Source organism: Megalops cyprinoides, chromosome 15, assembly GCF_013368585.1.
Source record: "Megalops cyprinoides isolate fMegCyp1 chromosome 15, fMegCyp1.pri, whole genome shotgun sequence".
Lineage (NCBI taxonomy): Eukaryota > Metazoa > Chordata > Actinopteri > Elopiformes > Megalopidae > Megalops > Megalops cyprinoides.
In genome coordinates, this window is record NC_050597.1 from 31,718,158 (window position 1) to 31,744,443 (window position 26,286).

At 42.6% G+C, this 26,286-nt stretch overlaps 1 protein-coding gene across 1 annotated transcript in view; it reads left to right on the forward strand.

Annotated features, from left to right (window-relative positions):
- The window catches only part of lrmda (leucine rich melanocyte differentiation associated), a 367,284-nt gene that overhangs the window by 328,035 nt on the left and 12,963 nt on the right, over nt 1-26,286 (forward strand). Inside the window, exon 6 of the mRNA XM_036546697.1 lies at nt 241-325. Coding sequence (XP_036402590.1) covers nt 241-325 — 85 coding nt within the window. The remainder of the gene's footprint in view (nt 1-240; nt 326-26,286) is intronic.

The following is a 26,286-nucleotide window of genomic DNA, read 5'->3' on the forward strand; positions in this document are numbered from 1 at the left end:
CTTGTAATGTTTTTTTTTTCCCAGCTGCAGGGTTCTTTTTACCAAGGCACTTGCAGCCCTGCTAGTAAATATCTTTTCTTGTATATTGTGCACTTTTGCAACCTCTTTTGCCAATTAAGGTGTACTTCTGTGTTGTTAAACATACCGTATGACAGAGACGTCTGCCTCTGTAAGCCTCATGCTGGTTGTGCTCAGTCTTGTTCTGATACATGATAGGCTGATTTCTCTGCTTTCTGACAGGATTCCACTGACCCCAGATCTGACTTTGTGGCCACACCTTACACCCCCTTACCCAGAGGATCCAGAGATGCCAGAAATCATAAAGGTATGTTTTTATTGCTATTATTTTAATCCAGTCAATGTGGGAATTTACAAATTCTCTAACAATGTTTCCACTGCATTGCATATTGGTATCTACTGGGATCTCTCCACATATATTCATGCAAATCAATGAGAAATAGGAAGGTTCCTCTTGTGTGCCAGTGGGCATTAGTTATAAAACATCAGTACACGTTCTGTGCATTAGTTATAACCATTGTGTGGTGTGCAGTTGAACATATGATGAAGTCCATTCAGACTTAATAAATGTAATAGTAATAATCCTCCATTTTCCTAACACAGATATGTTGGAGAGTGAAGCATTTATTAAATAAGGATACAATAACTTATAATAATCAGTTATTGCCCATGATTACCTGAGTGTGAGGTTTGATGAATGTCTGTATGAACCTGCAGACAGTTTATATGCTGAGCTGAGAGACTGTTTCTGACTGTAACCATGTTAATATGAGAACCAGCAAACACACTTTTGCAGCATATGGAAAAAATATCTTTACCAGGAGACTATAAGTGAGACAAATGAGACTGTATCCACCGTTCAACCAGTTAATTTAGAATTAAAGGAAGTGTCTGAATTTATGGGTTAAAAAAGAGTCAGTGGTGAAAGCACCAGAGGTTTATCAGACAGGATCATACTGCATTTCAATGCAGGCATTGGTTAAAAAAAATTTATTGATCGCTATGAGAGTGGGTGGTTGGAATTTTGAGAAAAAGGAGGGAGACTCACATGAAAACAGATGTTTGAGCAATTCACTCCAGAATAGACCATCTTAAAATCAAGTATCTTACTGTATCTTACTGTTCCATGTATAAACCTAGCTAGCTAGCCTAGCCCACTATTCATTGATGAATGTGTGAGAAACCTGCCTGTATAGCTATTAAACAAACTAACTAAATACTAGTGGAACCAACAGCATTTGAAGAACATGAGTGGTTGATTATAGTCCGATTGGCATATTCAGTAACTTAGCAGCTGTCAGTTGTTGACATTTTATTGCCTGACATTTGATTGATATGCCATTGTTTTTCCATGTAATTACTTTGAAACACAGTAGCTGCATTTAAATGTATTGTAATGTATTCTTCTATATAACATGGAAAGAGCTACAACACTTTGTACATTGTAAAGACACACCATGCCGTGCAAATATTTATGATATATATACCACACCCCTGTCTACCGTCTTTAACACACATGCACGCACAGGCATACATAGTGAGATATCATTTATTGTCAGGGCTCCGCCCCCCTAGCTGTGGTGTTTTTGTTTTTCCCTGTCCATGTGCTTTTTGTTTTTCCTTGTGTTCCAGCCCCGCCCCGCTCCCCGCCTGGTCCCCGCCCACCTGATTGCCCCATTACCTTCACCTGCCTGCCTGCTCACCTGCATCCCATCTCCTCATCAGCCCAGCCCTATTTCTACCCTGCTTGTTCCTGTCTTGTTTGCCAGTTCGTTGCAGTGTGTTTCGTACCTGTTTCGTTCCCGCAGTTTTTTGGATGTCTGATTTCTCCGTGTTTGACTCTGCCTGCCCTTCGTCTTTGTTTTTTGCCTGCCGTTTTGTCCCGTTGCCTGATCGTTTGCCTGCCCGGTTCCTGACCCTGCCTGCTTCTGTTACCGACCCTGCTTTTGTCCACGGACTGCCTTCCGGTTTTCGACCCTGCCTGCTTTTGTTGCGCAACTTGCCTGCCGTCATTAATAAACCCGCCTGGAACCTGAAGCTCTCTTGGTCTGCGACTGAGTCCTTGCCTGAGCCCTTACATTTATGAAGTATTAATGCATAATTATTATTGATTGACACTTGATTAATACTTACTCCAAGACCCACACCGATCTAGTGGGTGTGGCCTTTTGAGGAATGCTGTGTCGGAGGCAGGTGTTGGCCACCAAGGGACATTGTGTATGACCAGGGTGGCAAGGTGTCACGTCTGTGTTTGTGCCTCCAGCTTGACCTAGGGCAAATTATGCTTTACAAAAGAGGGCACTCATAAAGGGTGGCCCAATACTCTGCTGTAAATCTACTGTTTGTGCGTGTAAATCTGTTTTTTAGTCTGTTAGAAGGTAACAAAGTGAGAGGGAAGATTTTGAATTCTGTTTCACATTAGAGATTTTACACTTGCAGTTGCCATTTTTTAAAGTACTGAGCTTCAGTGTGAGAGAAGAGACCAGAAGGACATTGTTGTGCACGTTCTTCCATTTTCTGACCCTATAATATTTCCTTAAAGGTGAAACTGGTCTTTAAATGATTACATGAAACAACTTTTTTAGTAGTGTGAATAAGCAGCTGTCTGTGGTAGTGTGTTCCAGCTATAACTGCACACTTACAGAGATGGAGAGGAAAATGTATAAGCAAATAGGTCTTTTGGGTGCACTTCATTGTTAAGAGAGATTAGATTTGTATCGTAGAGCTCTCCCATTGATTTATGTTTACATTCCGCTCGATGATCAATCAATAATGACACTGTGGCTGCCGGGATCGACATAGGAACCCTGACAGTGAACTCTCCGATATCAAGCCCCACCCCTCTCTCTCAACATGTCAACAATGGATGTCACCTGCGCGGGGCACAGGAGCAGAGGTGCCAGTCGTCATTATGGGAAACAGACAATCTCCGGCGGGAGATGGCAGGGAGTCGGCATTGTGGGGGTGAGCAGCTACTCGGGGTCTCTGGAAAGCCAGGGTTGGACGAGAGATGAGGTGACAGGGAGCGTGTGGGGGAAACAGGTCCCTCAGACTCATGTGGCAAGTCTGGTGGGGGGTGTTTTCCTGTTTGTGGGCCTGGCTCTTTGCCGTTGCGGTCAAGCTGCAGGTTTGGCACCCCGTAGACCCGGGTTCAAGGCCGGGTGGGATGACTGCTCCTGCCCTTCACTACAGTTTCTCAACAGAAAACTAGTTAAATGATAGATGTAATAAATATCTGATCCCATCTGGAGCATTTCATTAAGGTCTTTGGTTGTGTGGAAAAATGGAGCTGGTGAAAAATGGCCCATCATTCAGACTGTGAGGCCAGCTGAGAAAGCATTGGGCACTCAGCTCCAACTACCTCAGAGCCGCAGGACTGGTTGAGTATCAGCTCTGACTGTCCCAGCACCACAGGATTGGCTGATACTCAGGATCTAACTGTCACAGCACTACAATATTGGTTGATACTCATCTGTAACTTTAAAAGTGTTACAGGATTAGCTGATACTCAGCTTTTACTTTCTCAGCTCTCCAGGATTGGTTTACACTCGGTTCTAACTTTCATGGCATCAGGATTAGCTGATATCCAGCTCTAACTTTCAGAGAGCCATATCATTGGCTGAGACTGGCACCTGCTGGGGTTTGCTGTTGTTCCCCTGTAATTGGATAAATACGTAAATGATCAATGATCAGAGATGGTTTAGTATTAGACTGGCTAGGTCTAAGCTGAAAGGGCTATGACAGTGTTACGTTACATGGTTCGTTATGTTTTCATTAGTGTTATTAAGCTTCTCATAATTCTCCGTATTTGCTATACTTTGTAATGTTACATCACTGTTTCCTCAAAGCCAACATTAGCTAGAATTTTTCTACCGTTCTAATCACACTGGTTTAACTATACGTGCGAAAGGGCTAATCACACTGGTGTGACCATATGCACGAAAGAGTAAACAAAAGCCGAAGCCGCTGATTGTTTTATTTCAGGCCTGTCAACGTTAACGCGTTAACGCTCGTTCGCGATTAATTGCGAAACTTAAACGCGTTAATGTTTTAACGCAAATTAATCATCTTATCAAGTCTGACCGCAACTTCCTTCCGTAATTCCAGCGCGGATATTTACCTGTCTGAAGTACTGAAAGGTGTGGCAAACGCAGATGTGCTGAACGGCAAATTTCGTTTTAACCCTTTCGCATGTAACTCCAGCCCAGCCATTTTTACACTCTGGCTACCCTGAAAAGTTTGTAGGAAAGTGATTTAAATAAGCCCCAGCAGTGCTATGGTAACGATACATCTATGTGTATTTGGAAGGCTCCACTCAGACAACTCTGTTAACTATAGTGGGTTATTTACTTAACAAAGATGGTCTCAAATCCGGAGAAATCGCTTTCCAGTATAAATAGCTCCAGAATACCCAGAAACCATTTGTGATGCCAGTCAAAAACGTGGTATTATTTTTTTTTCTTTTTGTATTTTTTATTTTTAGCAGTGAGAGGCCATGATGTAATATTGTAAAACATTTCCAGCTGTGTTGTTATTGTATCATGTACAGCACTTGTGTAGTGTGGAGAGTAGCCAAATAGCCATCACAGACCTGATGCTTTGTACCTTAAGTACAGTGTTAAATATGGGGGGTTTACACTGCCACAGCAAATAATTACAGCGCCCACTGCTGTGTTCAGAAACTGCACAGGAAAGCTTAACCATGGAGGTTATGGGTGTGCTATGGGCATAGAGTAAGTAATAATTTACTCATGTCAGTATTTTCAGAAGAAAGGTCTTGCTCAGTCACCTGCATTTGTGGTTGAGTACTGAGTTTGATAAGCAGAACAGCCAGGAGCCATTTTGCTGGCAGTCATGTGTGTGACTCGGGCATGCAGGTTTATAACAAAGATGATGGATGTTGTCCTAATATTGTTTTTGCATCAATATGTTTTGAAGTATAAGATAAAACAAAACTGGTCATGTTAGCCAAAAATGAGGAAGTTCATTAAAGGAGAAGTAAATATCTTTAAAAGACCTCTAATCCCTCACTGACTGCTGGAAAGGTCTTTTCTGAGGCAGAACGGGAGAGAATTCTGTCTGTGGTAGATGGTGAAAGAAATTGGTGATAATGTTCAGGTAATAATAACGTACAGCCAAAAATAGGCTGTTTGGCAAAACATGACCCAGGTGTGTGGAGCAGGCCCTTGTGAAATTCCACATGTTTTTAATTACATTTGCATTTAATCATTTAGTAGGAACTCTTACCCAGAGAGACTTACCAAAGATTCATACAAAAAGGTTGGGTTAAGAGAAAAGACACCAATTCAATAGTAGGAGTCATTTCATAACATAAAGCATTCTGCTAAGTGCCATACTAGATGTATGAGGTTAATTGTTGCATAGACCACATAGAGAAGGTACAGCTTATAGCACTGGTGTACTCCGGCGGACCTTGGAGGAGCTGATGAAAATCTCTGATAGGAATAATGAGGGTGAAAAAAGCTGTCATACTTACACTGTATGCACCCAGTGTCGAAGATAAATTCTACTCACTTTAACGCATGCTTTATCTCTTTGGTATGCATTTAACGACATGGGGCAAATTAATCGTAAATTGTCAAATCTGTTTTCCATTGATGCAGACAATAAGCTTTCATTTATCTGAACAGTTGTCATCAGCGTATTGATTTTTTTTCTTTTTTTCCCCGCAATGAAATTCCTCTGAAGCTGAAGGAAGTCAGGTCACTCTTGTCTAGTTATGTCTTGTTAGCCTATTAAAGGCTCATACATGCTTTGCAAGGCATTCCAAAGCGGCTCATAATGATTATACCAGTCAAATCTCTCCCCAGATAAACATCATTCCCAGGTAAAACACGATCCTTGGCCATGGTGGTAGTAAATATGTTGTTAGAACGGGGAACAAGGAACATGATAGTAAATCACAGCTGGGTTTCAAGTGTTTAATCTGAACTCCAGATACCATTGGGCCTTCTAATACACTGCACCAGGCTTAACAAGGCTCCTTGGGTTGCTGAATTTGCTCCAATTCTGTGGGTCTGTGCAATTGATAAGAGAAAGCTGTTATTAATAATAATTAATGAGAGTAAGCGGTTATTACAAGGGGCAAGGTGTTTATTAATAAGGGTGAGTACCTATTAGTAAGGGTGAGGGGTTATTGCTAAGGGCAAGTGGTTATTAATAAAGGTGAGCTGTTATTAATAAGGGAGAATGGTTATTAATAAGGCTGAGTCCTTATTTCTAAGGGCTAGCGGTTATTAATAAGGGCGAGCTGTTATTAATAATGGTGAATGCTTATTAAAAAGGACAAACTGTTATTTTGGTGAAGGGTTAATAAGGGTGAGTGGTTATTACTAAGGGTGAGTAGGTATTAATAAGGGACAGTTGTTATTAATAAGGGTGAGCAGTTATTGATAAGAGTGAGGGCCTATTAATAAGGGCAAGTGGTTATTACTAAGGGCGAGCAGTTATTAATAAGGGTGAGCTGTTATTAATAAGGGTGAGCTGTTATTAATAAGGGTGAGCAATTAATAATAAGGGTAAGTGGTTATTAATAAGAGCTAGCACCCTTAAGCACCCCCATATCACTGGCCCTGGTGCTGAACAGAGGTGCTGAACAGTGAGGTTGGATTTGGTTGTCCCCTAGCTAGCAATGTGCAATATACAGATATTATAAAATCAATGTAAATCAATATAAAAACAATAAGAATTGCACTGGTGGTATGAGATAACTTCATGTAACTTTATTTTGTAGCAATCATTGAATGTGTAAATGTAAACACAACATTGCTGCACATGGAACCAAAGGCCGGTGAAACACTGCATGTTGTCCAAGCCGAAGGAAGAGCCCATAGGACAGAACTCTTTAAGACTGTTGTGTCACCTCCTGTAGCAAAGTCTGTGGAAAAAACTTGGGACACTATTTCCATCCATTTCTGCAGGAGAGGGGGCCAGCACCTCTTCGCTTATCCAGTCAAAATCTGCTGTTGCTCCCTCCATACTCGTTTTAAAACAACTCAGCATTCCATATTTAACTCATATTGTATTAATTGTGTAGATATATGACATAGCCTACCGCCACTTGCTTACTGTACTGTTGATGACATTTACTGAAAATCCCCCTGTTAGCACTCTTGCCCGATGATTATTTGCTACACCTATAAATGTTAACACTGTATTATAATCGCTTTTGTTAAAACACATTACAGTGTTAGTATTAAGCAGGTCATACTGGGAAACAGAATTTGCACAGCACTGAATGCTCAATTAGTGCAATACCATGTAAATCTTGTTGTGTCAGTACGGCGGCTTCTTAGCTGGCTTTGTTTTCGCAGTCCATGTGCTCTTGTTTACTGTTTTCCCCTGTGTTCCAGCCCTGCCCTGTTCTCCGCCCTGTCTCCGCCTACCTGTGCTTCATCACCCGCCTACCTGCACACCTGTATCTCATTCCCTCATCAGACTCTCCCTGTATATACCCTGTTTGTTGTGTGATCGTTGCTAGTTTGTCTCAGTTTACCTGTTTCGCTACCAAGCCGTTCTTTGTTCTGTTTAGCCTGCCCGTTTTGCGACCCTGCCTGTTCTTGTTACTTCGATTTTGTATTTTGCTCTTCGGATTTGTTTGACGTGACTTCTCTGGTTTTGGACTGTGCCTGTTCTGACTTTGTTTTTGGATTACGACTTGGCTTCAGTAAACTCGTTGTTTCATCGTGCCTTCCTGTCTGCGCCTGAGTCCTTGCTTTAGCCCCATGACATGTTGTTATAGCTATGCATGCATTTATATTTGTCAGTGTGTTTATAGAAAGGCAAGTTCTAAATCCTATCCTGAATGTAAGAACTAGTCTAATATTTTTTCTTAATTATTAATTGACTTAAATCACCTGTGTTTTTGGAAGCATGGATTATGGATGAGTAATACACAAATGGTTGTACCTTATGCTGTTGTTTCAAAGAGGACTCCACACCTCTGGGGTACACTGAGTACGCTCTCAGCTTTCATGGAGACACACTGAAAGCAAACACATGGTCTCAATTCTGAGACACGAGTTTGAAAAGATGAAGTCCTGTGGATATTTGTCACAGGACCAAGAAATGATTCCAAGGTGCTTGCCAGACTGCAGACTGATGAAGTGTTTAGGATGGTTCTGTGAAGAAAAACATTTTGTCAAGATCATTAAAACAGACCTATATAAAAGGCATCCATAATTTAGACTTCAGAGCAACAGAAAGCTCACGTTAGACAAATGGTCATGACGCTAAATAAACTGCAGTTTCACCGCAAAGCTTTCCAGAGGCTCTTTGCCAGATGTGCATTGTGTTATATGTTGTGTGATTTTTCTGTGTCAAGGGAATTGCTTTCAAGAAATATTACATTTTGTGTGTGCTGATTATAATTAGTTATGCTTTATATACTGTAGCTGACATATATCTGCCTTGTATATTGCTTAACTGATCTTAAATGAACTGAGGCTTGTCTTTGTGAACCTGTCTTAAAAGCTGTGTATCTGCTGGCTGCATTTGCTGTGTATTGATTAATATCTACATAAATCACAGAAAAATGGAATAAAATACAATTAAATTTTGTTAATGTTTTTGAAATGAGACTTGAAACTGAGGGGGCAGTTTCACCCGTAATTAGGTTCAGGCTAATTTGCTGTCACAGTGGGGTGTCGGTCAGGACACAGGAGTCAGGTTCCGGGTTCAGTTGTTTATTGGGGATTTGGAAGGGGTGGATGTGAGGGTTTGTGTTGTATGTGTGTGTGGTTTCTTTGGCACAGGCGCACACAACAACAGCACAATGCTTGGTCCCCAGAGGCTTGGTTTCCCCAGTTTTTCACCTCCCAGGTATTGTTGCGATACTGAGGTGGGGGAGGTCACCACCATCTTTATATTGTCCCGTATCCTTGACCCTATTGAGGCCCTGATTGGTGGCCAAAGGATACGGGCAAGTCAGAGGGCAAATGGTGACCTGGAGGCCGTCCTTGGGGGTACGCCTGTGCCTCAAGTTACCTGTGGGGGTCCTGCTGCTCCCCTTGTTAGTTTGGGCAGGTTTCAACAGAGTTGTAAACAAGTGCCTGTGAGAGATGGGGTTGGTGCGCAAACAAAGACAAAGACAGAAACAGAAACATGTGGCCCTTTTCTACAGCCTCCCCCAGATTTCTTGTGGAAATTTGCTCCATACAAAGGGCCACATCATACATTCGAAGGGTGCTCGGTTGTGTCATCAGGTATGGCTGGGAGCACAACCAGTCGGGCAACTGGGTGGGTGTAGGTCTGGTCCTTGACCTGTACTTTTGCAGTCCGAACCTATCCGTCTCTGCCAGCTCCAATGGCAACAACATGTCCTCTCACACGGCGGAGGGCAGGCCATGTTGTTGGAGTCGGAGGGTTGCAGGTGAGCAGGGGGGAGGTCCGTCTCCTTCGTGACCACAGGGTTAGCTCGCTGTTGCTTCCATTTCACACTGCTGTGTTGGTGCCGTTGACTGGATCCCCTTCCTCGCAGAGTCCAGGACTTACGTACAGGGCTGAAGCCACCCGACCTGGGCGACAGGGTTGTCAGGTGGCTGCTGAAGGTCACTGGCTTGCCTGCTTCCAAACCAGTGAGCTCTTCTGGAGAGCTGCCTCACTGAGCTCTCTTGAGGAGCTGGGCCTCTGCCTTTGGGTGCTTGGTGGCTGAGGGCTCACTGGCCTGATCAGCCGCCACGTGAAGGGACAGTGCCTTCCGGTAGCTCTTGGGAGCCACTGACTGGGCTGCCTTCTAGGAGGGAGGGGCTTGTGTTCCTTGACACTAGCCCACAGAAGCTGGGTTCCTGCTGCTTTGCAGCATCCTCCAATTCTGCTCCACCTTTTCTGGCAGGTCTCTTCTTGGCTCCTTGGTGGAGGAAGACAGGACACTGGTCCCGTCGGCTGGGTTCAGCCAACCCCAACCCGGGCTTGCTGTGGGTACTGTCCTGTTTGGGTTTGCTGACTGAGGTCAGCAGACATTTGGGAGGAGAGGTGTGGCGCTGAAGGCGCTGTGCCGGCCCTTGGAGGGTCCAGCCCAACCGGGTCTTGATGACCGCTGGGCCCTCTGGTGGGCCCAGACGCACTGGCTCGATGGGGGTGATGAGGTGGGTGTAATCCACCCTGATCAGCAGCAGGGGGCGCACCTGGTTGAGGGACTGTAGCGGGAGGCCTCTGAGGTGTGCATACCTCTTCTGCAGCTTTGCCACTGGATAGGAATGCTCCGACAAGGCCAGGTGGTCAGCGGTGAAGGCATTCCGTATCCAGTAGGTCCTCTTTGGTCCGGACGCAGGGGAGATCTGGAATGACACGGCCGCCCCGTGGAGGATATTGACCTCATGCCGAATGGTGCGGAGGGCCAGATCCTCGGCTTTGCCCTACAGGTGGAGCAGTTTGGCTGCGGCTGGGAGGAGGATTATCCGCTCAGAACCGTCGTCCAGTACCGCGTAGGTCTCTGTGGTTCAGCCCTTGTGATGCAGGGTGACTTGGATAATTTTGAGCATCACAGGGCTGTAGCCACTTGGCCGGTCCAGGTACAGAGTCTGGACGGCTGGGCATGTCCTCTCTCCAGACCTCTCATTCACCTTGTGCAGTACCTGCAGGTGATTGCTGTTGCAGGTACTGCAGGGCCGCTTCAGGGTGCACTGCGCAGCCTGATGAGCGCGAGCACACCACCAGCACCTCTGGTTCTCTTTGATCCAGGCCACCTTCTCGTCCCTGGAGAACCGCTGGAAGGCTGTGCACTGGCTGAGGTAGTGCTCGGCGTTGTCGCAGTATGGGCAGTACGCATTTTTCTTCCCCCCCGGGTCCCAGCAGGTGGCACTGCTGGCGATGACTTTGGGGCTGCGGTGCTGGTGGCCTGGTTGGCTCCGTGCAGGATGTTGGCCCTCCTCCTGGTGGGCTCTGGTGCAGGCCGCTGCTCCTTCTGTCCAGCTGGGGGGCGCTCTCTCCTTGGCTGGCAGCGGGCCTCTAGCTGGAGCCAGGTTGCAAAGTCCAGCAGGGTGTACATCATGGACTCAGGCCTGAGTCGGCTGATGTACCTTTTGAACCTACTGAACTGCTCAGATGGGAGCTTCTCCAGGAGGCGCTCCACGTGCAAGCCGCAGGCTAGCTCAGCTTGGCCCTGCCCCCCAGAGTCTGAAGGAGTCCCACCACTGCTCTCATGAAGGGGTCTGGGGCCTTGGAGAATGCAAGTGCCAGCCGCCGGGCCTGGTCGACCTTCAGGTGGTCCAGGACGATGTGTTACTTGTACTGCTCGGTCTCTTCTGGATCGAGCAGGTTGTCAAGGGCCATCCGGACCATGGTGTACTCGGTATCATCCTCCTTGGTCAGGTCCGGGAAGGTCGGACCTTCCACCCTCCTGTAGGACCGTCTTCGCACAGCAGGAGGCGCTGTTCCTGCTGTCTGTGGTGGAGACATCGTCACTGCTCCAGGGTGCTGCGTTGGCCAGTGGGAGGGCAGGGTGGCAACCGGTTGTGGGTAGGGCGTCAGGTATGAAGGCATTACTGGTCTCTGCGGCAGATACTGAGTGGGCTGCAGGAGGACTGGGTTCTGGTCTGCAATTACAGCCTGCATGGCAGGGGGAAAACTTGGCTGAGGCTGAGACAGGCTGTAGGGCAGCTGAGGGAGCTGGCCCTGTGGGTGCTCCCCCTGGTGGGTTGAGTGCACCTGCAGTGGCAGCAGGGGATGCTGCTGTGGAGGGGCTGGTTGCCGTGGCAACACTTGGCTGGGCGTGGCACTGTCTGTCAGAGTGCCTCCTGCCCCGGTGGCAGGTGGTACAGGGCACTGGAGATGGACACCGAGGAGCGGCTGACTGGTGGCGGCATCAGGGGCGATGGTGGCAGCTGCATCCGATGGAGGTGCTCTGTCAGCTCCTGAATAAGGGCTGGGTGTGTTCCTGGCTGCACAGGCTGGGTGCGGGCCGTCTGGGGTGATGGCTGCCCTGAGCTCCGGCGTGAGGACCTGGCGCTGAAGGGAGTGGAGGTGGCAGAGCGCTGCAGCATGCGCTCCATGAGCTTGCTCTGTCGCCTCACAGTGTCCCCCACGAGCTCACTCTGCCGCCTCATGGTGTCCAGGAGCTGCTGCACCACTTTATCACGACTCTGTGAGGTCGTGGACGATGGGCTCTGCTGAACTGGGGGAATTCTCTCTGGCATCCTGAGGGGGGTCATCTCGGCCTGTCCCTCCTGCTCACTGGCGTGGACGTCCGCAGGTCTGTGGGTGCTTTTCCCCACATACTGGACCTCGTAGCTCTCGTGGTGGGCCACGCGACGGGTCTCACGGTGAGAGCGGCTTGCGGATGGGGGAGCTGAACCCGGTGCACCTGACATTTCCACTGTAACAGCACCAATCCGGCTCGAAGGACCACTGAAACTGAGGGGGCAGTTTCACCCGTAACTAGGTTCAGGCTAATTTGCTGTCACAGTGGGGTGTCGGTCAGGACACAGGAGTCAGGTTCCGGGTTCAGTTGTTTATTGGGGATTTGGAAGGGGTGGATGTGAGGGTTTGTGTTGTATGTGTGTGTGATTTCTTTGGCACAGGCGCACACAACAACAGCACAATGCTTGGTCCTCAGAGGCTTTGTCTCCCCAGTTCTTCACCTCCCAGGTATTGTTGCGATATTGAGGTGGGGGAGGTCACCACCACCTTTATATTGTCCCGTATCCTTGACCCTATTGAGGCCCTGATTGGTGGCCAAAGGATACGGGCAAGTCAGAGGGCAAATGGTGACCTGGGGGCCGTCCTTGAGGGTGCGCCTGTGCCTCAAGTTACCTGTGGGGGTCCTGCTGATAAGGGGAGCAGCAGGACCAGTTTGGGCAGGTTTCAACTAAGTTGTAAACAAGTGCCTGTGAGAGATGGGGGTGGTGCGCAAACAAAGACAAAGACAAAGACAGAAACAGAAACATGTGGCCCTTTTCTACAAGACTATCAAAAGAATATGCCTAAGAAGAATCTTTGAGTCACTGTTTTCTCACAAATACATGGGAATCCATTAAAATTTTCTGAATCCACGTACTGAGAGGAATGCAAAACAATGCTTACTTGCTTGAGAGCAAGCTCGATTAAACTGACATGAAAGACTTAACTTCTTTGACAGGTGAAACTGCTGAACTCTGGCTTGCCATCTCCAAACTGCTTTGAGATCATTTCCTCTACAGAGTATCATCACCTGTGACTGAACTGAATAATTCCATTTGAACTGGATTTAGGAGAATGCCATTGACACTATTGTTTTACCTCCCCATTTTATGGAGTTGAATGAGTCTCTGGGGGTTTGTGCACGAATCGCATGAAGGGTATGAGAAAACATCCTCTAAAAGAAGAAGAGGACTTTGTCAATTTTGTGTTGCATTTGTCATGTCATGTCATTTGGGTTTCATTTGAAACGTGTGCTTTAGCCTAGTGTAATCACTAGGTTTCTTTAATGTCACAATGTATCTTTATGCTAATTAATGCTGACTGTAATTACAGGATTGAGGAGTGCCAAATGAAGTGTCAGTAAACCAGGTTTGTGCCAACAGGTCATGTTACTGAAACCACACTGGATTAATTATGTCTGAGATACAGTTAAATGGCCAGTGCATTCAAATGAACAAATAAATGCTGCTGGTATCATTAATGTGTAGCTACAGCCAGAGGATTAGCTAGGAGAAAAGGAAATGTGTGTGAGTGTGTGTACATGTAGACATGAGTTTGTGTGTGCATGTGTGTGTATTAGATTAGATTAGATTCAACTTTGTTGACATTGTGCAGAATACAGGTACAGAGCCAATGAAATGCAGTGCCATAAAAGGGGCCCCTGAGATTGAAAAAATGTGATTTTACTCTCTGAAACCAGTGGTGAAACATATTGCCTGAATTATATTATGTTGATAGGGTAGACACCATCCCTTTATAAGTGTTATTCACTTTATCATTGCTAATTAGTTACTAGTGAACCATAGTCTCACACCAGATTTTATCCTTGAAGAACTTTTAAAATAAAATAAAATAACAGCAAACTTTGAAACTTTCCCCTTTATGTATCACTCAATACTCCACAGTATGTTTCAGTCATTTGCCTGCACACACATTTCACAACATGGTATAAATTAACTTTTGGAATATGGTATCAGAGCTCTTTTAGGCAGTCCTACCGTGCCCTATAGTTCTCAGGTCTGCATTTGCATTCAAAACATTGTGGCATGCTTTTCCTACCTCACATCCTGTGAATTGTGTTAGGATATAACTCAGTTCAAACAGTGCTTGTCAGAAAAGGCCACATTGTCTGCATGGTTTCATTGAAATGTGAAAGAGATTAGTGTGAAATTGTTTAGTAAAATAAGTGCATTCCACAGATTTTCAGTGCCCTGTGAAGGATTGTATGAAAGGAAGACTGTCCATTGCTGTATGTTTAGCACCAGTTTCTCCTATTAAATCTTTTCATGGAAGACAATTGTCAAGCATGTTCTCAGGTTGACTGTTCATAGACATACAAGCCAACAGATATTGATCTATTGTGATTTGTCCCTGTTATATTAAGTCCAAATAATTTTTGCACGTTCTATATCTTCGTAAACATGAAAATATCTGTATGTTTGGCCTAATAATATTCATTTTCACTACATAGCCTACTTCGGGCTTGATTTGTTAGTGATTTCATTCAAATATACAGGTCATGTGACCTGGGAATCCCAGTATTTCTCTTGCTTAAATAGGCACTTCTAGAGCAGCGGTCCCCTTGTTTGAAATGATGCCGGCCTCTAGCACAGAAAATGCATTAAGGCGGCAGAGAAGGACTTTTTTTTTTTCAGGCAGGTCAAAACCATTTGCGTTAGCATGCTGGCAGTACTCGGGGGCTGCGGTCTGATTAGCAGTGATGCTTGAACACATCACACAAATGCATAGACCATGCTCATGCCATAATCACCTGGAAAGCGACCGCTAATGGAGTCAGAACCATAATTCACAGAAAGCATGAATTGTGCCTTTATTTTAGGATATCTGAGATGAAGGATAGAATGTTTCGCTGTTTCTAGTTGTTCCAGAAGTCGGCGCCGGCCTGTATTTCTTTCAGAATGTGGAAACCCAAGTATTCATCATGGAGATTTATTGTGGCGTGAGCGGCCAGATGGTTTGGATGCTTGTACAGCGTGATCAATACAGGGTCCTTGGAGGTTCTGCTGTCTACTTGATTTGTAACAAATGGGTCGGCTTTTGTAGCGGGTTTCCATTCTTAAGCCCGTAGAAACACAGATATTAATGTCACGACAAAGGATAAGCAGCTTTTTTAAAAGGAAAACCATGCACAGCAACCCCTCATCACATGATTAGACCGACTCAGTGGAATTCTTAAGCAAGACAAATCACATTTAATGCACATCAAGTAATTCAGGTGGATACATGCTTGAAGTAGCCACTGTGTTAGAAGTCATTTCCATGCTGCCCATTGAAAAGAATAGTAGCACAGCGGCGGTAAGAGCATTCAAAAACAAGTAACCAGCACATGTAAACTGTAAATTAATGTGAGAGTAGCGATTTTATTTAACACGTCTGATCAGTGTCCTTGCTTAGATGTGTTGAGTAATGTATACAAAATAATACATGCATGAATTAAAGATCACAATATCAGTTGTTATTGGTTACAAAAACAAGACAGCCCGATGACAATAGAACTGTAAAATATAGCTGTGAGCTAAACGTCATGCTTCTGTTCCAGTAAGGTGAGTTTTCCTTCAGGGTACATCAGTAAGTAAGTAAAGGCCATGGCTCACGTAATGAGCACACATAACTCTGTGTGAGTGTTTCATTATAAAAAATACATTTAACATTTACAATGGGAGAAAAGAAAGCTGCTGTAATAATAATAATAATAATAATATATTATATATGACAAGATACATACAAATACATACAATACATTACAAATACATACAAATGACAAGATAACCAAAATTCACTGGTATTTTATATTTTATTTTGATGTCAACATACACTGTTCATAGTTGGTTGTTTGCCGGAGAATATTTGCCCAATTTTTTCATAAGATGAGAGACAGATGGTGAAAGTGGTGAATGCTACCAAACCATCTGTACATCATTACCCTGTATGTGGTGCTATCTTCTTGCTATTACCAATGTGATCCTATGGAAAGTAATAAATTACTAACATTTTTATTTTCTGACTACTTTATGGAACCTGTTGTAGACCAAGCCAATGCTAGTCTTCAATCTAGATAGGCACATTCCTATGGAAAATGCCAAACTAACACCAGATGGTCACTCAAGTTATCTATGACATCATAAAGACCCTTCATTCAGCACTTTGATTGGATAAAAAGAACAGTGCCCATCATGGCTACTCCTAGATAATCCAGTTTATTTAACACTGGGTACTGGGTACAGATATCTGAAAGTAGGAGCCTTTGATATGACTTTAATATGGAATGTAGTTTTTCATATCCTGTTCTCTCATTGCAAACCTGATTTAATGTGCCTTAGCCTTTTCTTAATGTGGAATCATAGCGTATGTTTTTTTTTTTCTGGTGATGGAGATGATAACCATAACCATAACCTACAGGGGCGGTGCGCTCCTCTGTTTGAGATCTGTTTGAGCGACATGCGGTTTGAGGCTTGTTTGTATTTGTTTTGTTTTGTTTGCTATTTTGTTTTATTCACTTTCTGAGTTGGATGTGCAGTTTGTCAAATATGATACATTGGACATTACTTCTGTGGACTTTGCTATGTGTTCTGCAACCAGCTCGGGCATGGTGGATTTCGCCGGCAGAGCCACACATCTCTAACCCAGGTACATTCACCTATGCCCGGGTTTTTTATGTTGTTTGTGAGTCCCTCACTCAACAAAATTTCCTATTGTTACGTGATAGACAATAAAGTTTTTTGAATCATTGAATCTTTGAACCATCTCAATCTTTGCCTTCCAAACCTCACCCCTAATGGAAGTGATTTCAGCAGAAAGCAATAACAAGTCCTTTCATGGATTTCACCAATGTTGCAGCATTGCAAAAAAGGAGGCACTTAGAATGTCACAGCCAAAACCAACCTTTGTAATCTGTCACAAAGATGAGGATTTGTTTCTGTAGTTAGTCTCAGCAGAGGAAACAGGGTTTCTGTCATTTTAATGCCACAGGAAAAGTTAATTTCACTGTCACAATTTGATTTGGTGATCATTTTTTATATGTTGTGTCCCTGAAAGATCATTCAGTCGACTGAATTTCAGTGGGTTACGCCCATTTCCTGGTTGCAGTCATTTTTATACACGATTTCCCCATTTTCACTGGAAACAATACAGTTTGATCTCATAGTTAATCCATGATCTTTAACATTCCAAAGCCACTTCAGGAAATGGTCTTGAATGTGGCCTTTTCTTGGCTGTGTTGGCCTGTGTTAGGAACAGTGGGATGTAGACACTTGTCACAGTGGTTATGAAATGATGGATTCATTGTAACAGCATACAATTAGGTCCTTTGCAATAAAAATTATCACAGATGTAAAACAAAAAGTAGTGCCAATTCAGAAATTTTGTACAAAATTTTGTATGCCAGATTAGATTAGATCTTTTTCTCCTTGAGTGATTTTCATGTCACAGAGCATTTTTTCCCTGATTAAAATTTCATGATAAACATACACTGTCAAATCAACTGTAGGATGGAGGATGGAGGATGATGGAGGATGATGATGTTGCATGACAAGGATTAGCCTTCAGTGTCCCATCTGATGTAGATTAGATTAGATTAGATTAAACTTTATTGTCATTACACATGTAACAAGTACAAGGCAACGAAATGCAGTTAGCATCTAACCAGAAGTGCAGTAAGCAGCAAGTGCAGAGGATATATTATCTACAGTTATATGTATGTACAGTATAAGGTCACTGCTATGGACATTTTGTATAGATGGGTATATACAATGTGATATGTTCATTATGAGGTCAGTAGTTATTGACAAATTTACAGATAGATATATACAGTTGATATATACAGTGTATATAATATATACTTTGATATTTACAGTTGTATAATATATAAAGTGGTTCTGGATTAAAAATTACAAACAATAGACTGATGGTATGTGCAGTAGCTCTAAATGGGTCAAAGAATAGTGCAGTATAAACTACGGTAAGCAACTGTGTCAAGTTATAGTATTACTGTAAGTGCAGATAACCTTCTAGTAGTGCAGGTGGGAAATGTATTACAATCAGTCCCGGCCAGGGGGATAAGGATGTGAGGGGCAATGAGATGTGCGTAATGGTGTAGGGGAGTCAGCGGGGGACAGAATTCAATGAGGAGACAGCTGTGGGGAAAAAGCTGTTCCTGAACCTGCTGGTCTTGGACTGGAGGCTCCTGAAGCGCGTCCCAGAGGGCAGGAGGACAAACAGCTTGTGAGCTGGGTGGGAGGAGTCCTTGATGATGCTGTGATGATGTAGTGATATGGTTTAAGATTTGACATTAAACGGTTAGCCATTATATGTTTTTCTTAATAATAATGGTCATCATCTCATAAGTATGACCTTATTACAAGCTTATTTACTGGTATTATTTTAATGACATTTTGCTATATAGTCATATTTATCTCTTGAGTTGTGAAATAGCTCTGCTACTCAGTGGTTCACAGCAACATGTAGATTATGTTTTGCTGAATGACAGTGACAAAATGGCAAAAGAGACAACTGCAATTTCTGGAAAGGAAACCAGATCTGCTTAATTTACGTGAAAAGCTTACCAGAAAAATGAGGACAAAAAAAAAATATTACAGTACATGCTCATACTTTGTACTTTGTAATTACATTACAAAGTACAAGCAGTGAGAGAGCATGCAGTAATGGAGCGTTTCCAAAGAGAGGGAAAGCCAACACTAAAATCCCACAATAGGACAAAAAGAGGATTGCTTTGTGAAGATAGAAGAATGTCCTTCCACTTGACGCCATTCAGAGCATGCTAATCACTGGCCCTTGAGAGAGGGTGAAAAACCGTCCCTCCCTTTCCCCGGCCCCCGTCAGGCACTGGTGTGCCGGCGCGATTGGGAGGGCCCAGGGGTTCCAGAAACAAGAAAATGTCTTGAAATTATATCAACTGAACACAGATGTCCTGCAGTGTGATTTCGGTTCGAGCGCTCCTTATCAGATTCATTGCCTTGTCAATGTGCGTTAGATGCAGGCACGGGCACATTACATTTTTAAACCAATTAGTGCAGCAGAATCATAATTCAGACAGTACGCATGACCTGTTATCAGAACAGGCCAACAGAACAATATGATGATTTTTAATAGGGTTACTGCCCCCTCCATAGAATTGGTAGCTGTAATATTTGTTATGCTGGAGATTAAAGCAGCTTTAAATGACACTAAATACATATTTTATTTACTGTCTCATTCTTAGTGTTTCTGAGAGCTAAGAACAAGCAAAACAAAGAACTTGGACTCAGACAAATAGCATTCTGTTGAATGTTTGGACATTGAATTCTTTCCAGAGACACAAAATAGAGAGGTAAAGGACACTACAGGGTCAGCAATGATAACTGACTTCACTGTCACTGCTCTAAAGTGACACCTAGTCCATCTAACGTCAGACCACTATCTCTCTTAGACATACCACCACAGGTGAGATGTTGCCTGGCAGCCAAGCACATCACATGCCCTGAGCCTCGCAACATGCACAGCCATGATAGCCTTGTCAGATATGAGCCCCTGCAACCCTCATGTAGATAATATGATAATATGTTTTGATAACCAAGTGACCTTACATGGGCAATATTTCTCCCTTTATGAAGACTATGACAATAAAGTAATGGAGTCTCAGGGTCTGTAGCGAGTGGAGATTTAGGTGAAGATTTTGCCAGACGGTGATGCATGGCCCTTATTATTCTACCTGTCAGACACGTGTGCCCAGTGGAGGATGGCCAGGGGACATTAGGGACAGAGGGACCACATTTAACAGCCAGCGGCTCATCCTTCATCAGGGCACAGGAGAGGGGCTCAATAAGAAAAGGCTCTACCGCCTATAATAGTTTTGCCCACTCTTGGAACGATGAGAAGCCCAGCATTTTGGGAACGAAGGGCTCTTTGTGGAAGGTATGGGTGAAGAAGGCCCTTAAGATAGGGAGGGGCAAGCCCATTTAAAACCTTAAATATAAGAGTATTTTAAAATCAATCCATTACTGTTCCAAATGTCTGGTTGCCAAAAAAACCTCAGAGTACATTTTGGAGGTCACATGAAAGCCATGAGATCTTGGGGCATGTTCACATATACAATTTGGAGTTGCAAATGAACTCAGAGGTGACACTTAGCTTCAGTTTTTACCTTTGAATGTTTTTCCCACACAAAGCACAGCTGAAGCTGAATTTGGCCACACCCAGTGTCCATGATGTGTCTTCTTTATACATCCTTATGTTGTTCATGAAACTTCAAATTTTGCCTGAAGACCATTAGCCAGGTAAACAGGAAGCGTGTCCATACAACCAAGGTCTGACAATATATTCATCTAGTCGACCATGTTTTTAATGCTTATGGTGAAGTATCATGAAGCCCAGACCAATGCACTGTAGGCTGAAATTGATCATTTAACTATTTTACTGCTTCTGACAGTAGAAAGAGACTGAGAGACAGATTAATGCTCCCTAAATACCAGATATGCTGGTGTGAACAGGACATTATAGTATATGTAGTTACAAACATTCTGATGCTGTTAGTTTTGTCCTGAGCTGTCAGAGCAAGGGCGCTTGCTTTTCTTTTGTAACCATAACAACCCACCCCAAACACATGCATCATGTACAACGGGACACTGTAATCAATAATACATTGTCATGTCTCACACCTTTAAATAAGTCTCCCAATGCAAATGTATGAGAGAGGGAAGCTCCCAAGCGCTCGATGGTCAAAACCCAAAGCCTCTACCCAAAGGCTTCAAAATGTGAAGTGTAAAATTGAGATGATGGCAGTAAGGTATACTTCACCATGTCTGGTTGGATTAAGTCACGGGATTGACTTCCTCCAGTCAAAGGGGACACTGGTCTGAGTGATCCGGCTTGTCCAGAGCCATGACACCTAGCCTCCAGCGAGCCAGATATGCCTGTTTTGATCCCTTGTTCTTTTATTTCTGTGCCCTCTCTCCCTGCTGTCTGTCTTAGTGTCACGTCTAATCAACGTTCAGAGAGGTACTGACGTGCAGGCCCTCAGGTGTGGAGGTGTGAGGCATCAGGAGCAACAGTGAAATGTGTGTGATAATGGGGAGCAGAGCAGGACTCGGACCACTTCTCAGCCCCAGTAATAAGTGTTTCTGGTTATTTCTGCAGGGAGGGAGCCAGCTGGCCGACCGATGGTCAGGCAGGTGCAGGGAGCTTGGTCCAGATTAGTAATGACATCTGTCACTTCGGGGATGTCAGGTGGTTTATATGAGAAAGCATTAAGGGGTGTCAGACATGCAGTAATTGACACCGCACTTGAAACAACCGCATTCAACTCCCAATACTGACCCTCCAAACCTCCAGTGTTCTAGAAACTGCCATACAAATACACTAATGGATGCATCAGGAGCTGTGGTTACTTGTTTTATATTGCTTGGGGTTTGTTATGTCTAAGGCCTCTGTTGTTATGTCTATGTCTTTTAGTGTCTGTCCCCGACAGAGTAATGCTGTTGTAGCCTTGTAAAGATACCTGAATTTACTGAATACTTTCTTCAAGAATAATTGGATAGTTTTGCATGTTGCATGCCAAGATTCAAAAGCTGCTTTTATTTAAATGGAATCAAGTTTTTGTGCTGGGGGAAGGGTTTTTTCTTCATTTAAAAAAATCTCCTGTATCTTTAAGCTTGCATTGCTCCTTAAGGTGCCAGTTCCCCCTCCCCCACTGTTGCATCTGTCAGTCAAACACAGTGGTGGCGGGTGAACTGGAAACAGGGGAAGCCCGAACATTACCTTTAAATCTATCATTACTTTCAACCTGTTCCCCTTTATCCTCCTTGATTAACAATCAAACAAATAATTCACAGAATAATCAACACCAATCATGTATTTAGAATAAATCCTTATGCTCGCGAAACACCAAAGATTGTCTGAAATTTGTGTGCTATTGCGAAAGCTACAACATGAGATTGTTTAATTAACAAGGATGGCAATTTGAATAATTAATTAAGTGGCAAGTAATCCCAAAGCTTTCTCTAAAATGTTTCACATTATACCTTTCTTGTGTTACAAAATTCAAATGACAAAACGGAGCTAAATTTAGTTAAATCGATTAGAATTACTGAGAATAAACTTTTATTAGGTTGAGTGCAATGAACAATAACATTTAGAACACAGACCTCACAAAAGTTGTGATGGGTCATGAGCATTTAACGTAATTTAAATCGATAAATGCCATCCTTGTTAATTAAACAATCTCATGTTGTAGCTTTCGCAAGCGCACAAACCACAGACAATCTGCGCTGTTTCGCGAGCATAATCATTTACTCTATTCACGTGATTGGTGTCAATTATTCTGTGAATTATTTGTTTTATTGTTAATCAAGGAGGATAAAGGGGAACAGGTTGAAAGTAATGATAGATTTAAAGGTAATGTTTGGGCTTCCCCTGTTTCCAGCTCACCCGCCACCACTGGTCAAACAGTTTTTAGGTAGTGAGAAGTTTTCAGGGATAACAAAGACAGCAGCAAATGGTTTCATTTTAACGTCAAGAGACGAATATTTTTCCTTTGAGAGGGGAGCAGGTGAATTGTGCTGTCATTCAGAGGGTGACTGTGAAGGAGAGCTTTCACCACCTCTTCCTTGGACTAAATGCTAATTGTAAATTGTCAATTGTGTGTCAATCATTTGTAATTATGTGCACATGTTGGCAATTTGTTTGGGGAGCCAGCCTATTGGGTAACAAGTCACACCTGACTAATTGAAAGGTTATTAAATACAGGTGGGGCTGGGGAGTAGGGGGGGCTCACTTTGGTCCTGCTGTTGGATTGCGTAGGCTGGTTTGTTTGCCTGTTTGGATTTTAAAATAAATTATTGGTTTTAAACCTTTTTTGGCTGATTCATGAGAGAAGTTACAGTCAGCTTCTCTACATGTGGTGGAACATTTCTCCTGTGAGAGGGGAGCAGGTGAATTGTGCTGTCATTCAGAGGGTGACATTCACACAACCCCCTGAGAAGGACAGGTGTGTCATGAACGCATGGTGTCTGATTCCCGTTAATAATGCCATTAATAATGGCAAAATATTCTGGGGATTAGTTACCAAGATGTTTCTGATTCTTTTCTTTATTTCTCAAATGAACATGACTAATCTTACCCACAGTTGACAGAGGAGCCCCATTATTAAAGATATTTTTCCACAACAAGATTAAACTTCTTCTTTTCAACAAATACAGCTAGTCAGCTCTCTGATAAACCTCTAGTCTGTGGTGTAAGTGTGAATTTAGACTTTTTGACCTATTTTAACCTTCATCAAAACATTTGTACGTGCACATGGTATCAGTTTGATTTCTATTCTTGACCATGCAAAATTTGATATAGTAGTATCGCAATGAATTGATATTATTTTTATTAACATTTTTGATATTTCTTTATTTCTCAAATGAACATGATTAATCTTACCCACAGTTGACAGAGGAGCGCTTTTATTAGAGATATTTTTCCACAAAGAAAATAAACCTTCTATTTAACAAGTATTGCTATTTAGTTCTCTGATAAACCTCTAACCTGTGGTATAAGTGTGAATTTACACTTTTTGATATTTAAACTTTCACCAGTTGTAACGTAATGCATAATTATTATTTGTATTATCATCACCAAGCATCTTGTAAACATTTTGGATATAAAATACTCCTAAAATGGCCACATTAGAACACCCAGCTACAATTCATACTGCCACCATGATTGTCCTAACTAATATCTCACAGTGTGATAAGTTCTTGAGACCGACAGTAGACCTTGGAAGAGGTTACCAGTCAATTAAATGGAATTATCATGCAGAAAAGAAATGTTAAAATAAATATCACTTGAATTAAATTCCTCATCTCTAAATTAGGTTCTCTCACTTTGGTCAAAATTTATGTCACCACGGCTCATGGAGGGCCTTTGATTTATGTTGGTGGTAATATGGTGTGGTGTGGTATATTCTGGTACAGTGTCGCACAGTGTGGTATAGTGTGTAGTGTGGTGTATAGTGTATAGTGTGATATGTAATGTATAGTGTGGTATATAGTTTATAGTGTGGTATAGTGTATAATGTGGAATGTAGTTTACAGTGTAGTATAGTTTATAGTGTGGGGCAGTGTGGTTTAGTGTATAGTTAGGTATACAGTGTATAGTGTGGTGTAGAGTGGTATTGTGCTTAGAAAACCCAGAGTGTTGCAAATTCAAATCCATTGGGCATGGTGCTTCAGTATTTACTATAAATAGTAAATTATAATATATCCCATTGTGTAAATTCATAAATGTAAAATGTAAGCTCAGACAAGGCTGTCCACTAAAAATAATGTAATGAAATGTCATTAAATATATCAGCTAGCTGTATCAACTTACATTGTTTATCTGTGCCAGAACAGTTTCCCCAAATACTTCTATGGAATTCTTTCAATATGTTTCAGATGTGAAATGAAAAAAGTATATGAATCCTTTTTGGTGGCTTTCTGTGATCTTTGGTTGGATCCTGCTATAGTATCAGACGAAAAATTATTTTGACTGGAATTCAACTTGATGTGTGATTTATGACAATGCTGTCAACAGTACCCATAGGAAATTCGTCTCTCTCACGGTGGCACGATCCACAAACGGAAAAGGATATGGCCTGCCATCAAATCATCCGTAATGAAAATGGAAGGGATTGTGGACCATATCACTCATTTTATCTTTAGTTTTCATTTGCATCACTTATTATTTTATGCTCTCCATCATTTGCCTCTGCTTTTTTTTCTTTTTTTTTCTAGTTTCTGCTCCCAAGACACCAGAGAGTGGAAAAATTGCCTACATTGTCTTGATAGCCCGTGTAATATGACTGGCTAATGAAACACAGATGAACAGTGATGCGAGTGACGCAGCAGCCATTGTAAAAATTTAATCAATATGCTAAAGTTGCAAAAATGCAGATGCAGCAGTTGTTTGGCTGTATTAGACAAGGGAGGGAGAACAGGAGGTCTATGCTCAGCACATGCGTCATAATGACAGGTTAATGTTTAATGGACTGCATTTTTTACTGGAGCCAGCTAATGTCACTTTGCACTTGATTTAAATTTCTTTTTCTTTTTGCTATTTTCCAGCACTGTGACATATTACACATAACAAGGACTGATAAAGAGGCAGGTAGGAGGTGGAAAAACTACTGGTTTAACTTAAAATAAGTTAGAGGTTTTCTGGGAAAAAAGATAGCCTTACTGTTTAGCTAGCTACCTTTTGGAATCAACATGAAGTGTGATGTTGGGCTAGTTTAAACTCCATTTATTGTCTGCTTATGTAGTAGATCAGTGTCCTCTCCAGGTAGGTCAGTTCCACTGTTCGCAAAAATGGACAAAGAAGATTTGTCTTTAGTCTTACCTTTGGTTACCAGTACTAGTCAGAGCAGGAATTTTCCATTTTTTTCCCATTGTTGTTCTCCTATCCAGTCGGTTTATGTAGTATCTTAGTATAAATTTTGAGTAAAGTCTTCCATCTCTCATGCTTTTCAGTTCTTTCCACTTTTGCTAACTTGTTTAAATCTAATGGGGCCTGTGGCAATTCTCTTGTTAAGAATTTTGATAGATTGATAAACTTATTGGGCTGTAAGAGACAAAACCAGTCATGCCAAAACCCACACCCTGCATGTGTGCTATTTTTCTTAAACAAAGCATTTATTTTAGCTTCTAGCTAGCTAGCTTCACACAGTATCAGTCTCCAATGTTCTCCTGTCAGTTTGATCAGGAATAAGACAAATAGTTCACAATTGTGATATGGCTAGCAAGGCTTCTTTTTTGTTTTTTCTTTCTTTTTAACAACAAATACAGTTTTCATTCATACATTTTTTCTTTCTCTTTATGCTCTTGTATTTTTTTCCAGAAATATATATTTATGGGACACACTGCTGAGAGGATGAAAACAAGACTGTAGCCTTTGGTGTGTTGAATGTTGGTGTAAATTAATATTTCATCATAAATCTCAGTGATACTTGTTGTCATTAGCTAATTTCAGTTTAAAGGAAAATGTTGAACTGTTGAAATTTCGAAATGTTGGGATATATAACATGTTGTGGTTGAGCATTTGACAGATCAGCTTCATCCCAGGAAGTTGAGGAAAGGTGTTGCTTGAGTCCACCAT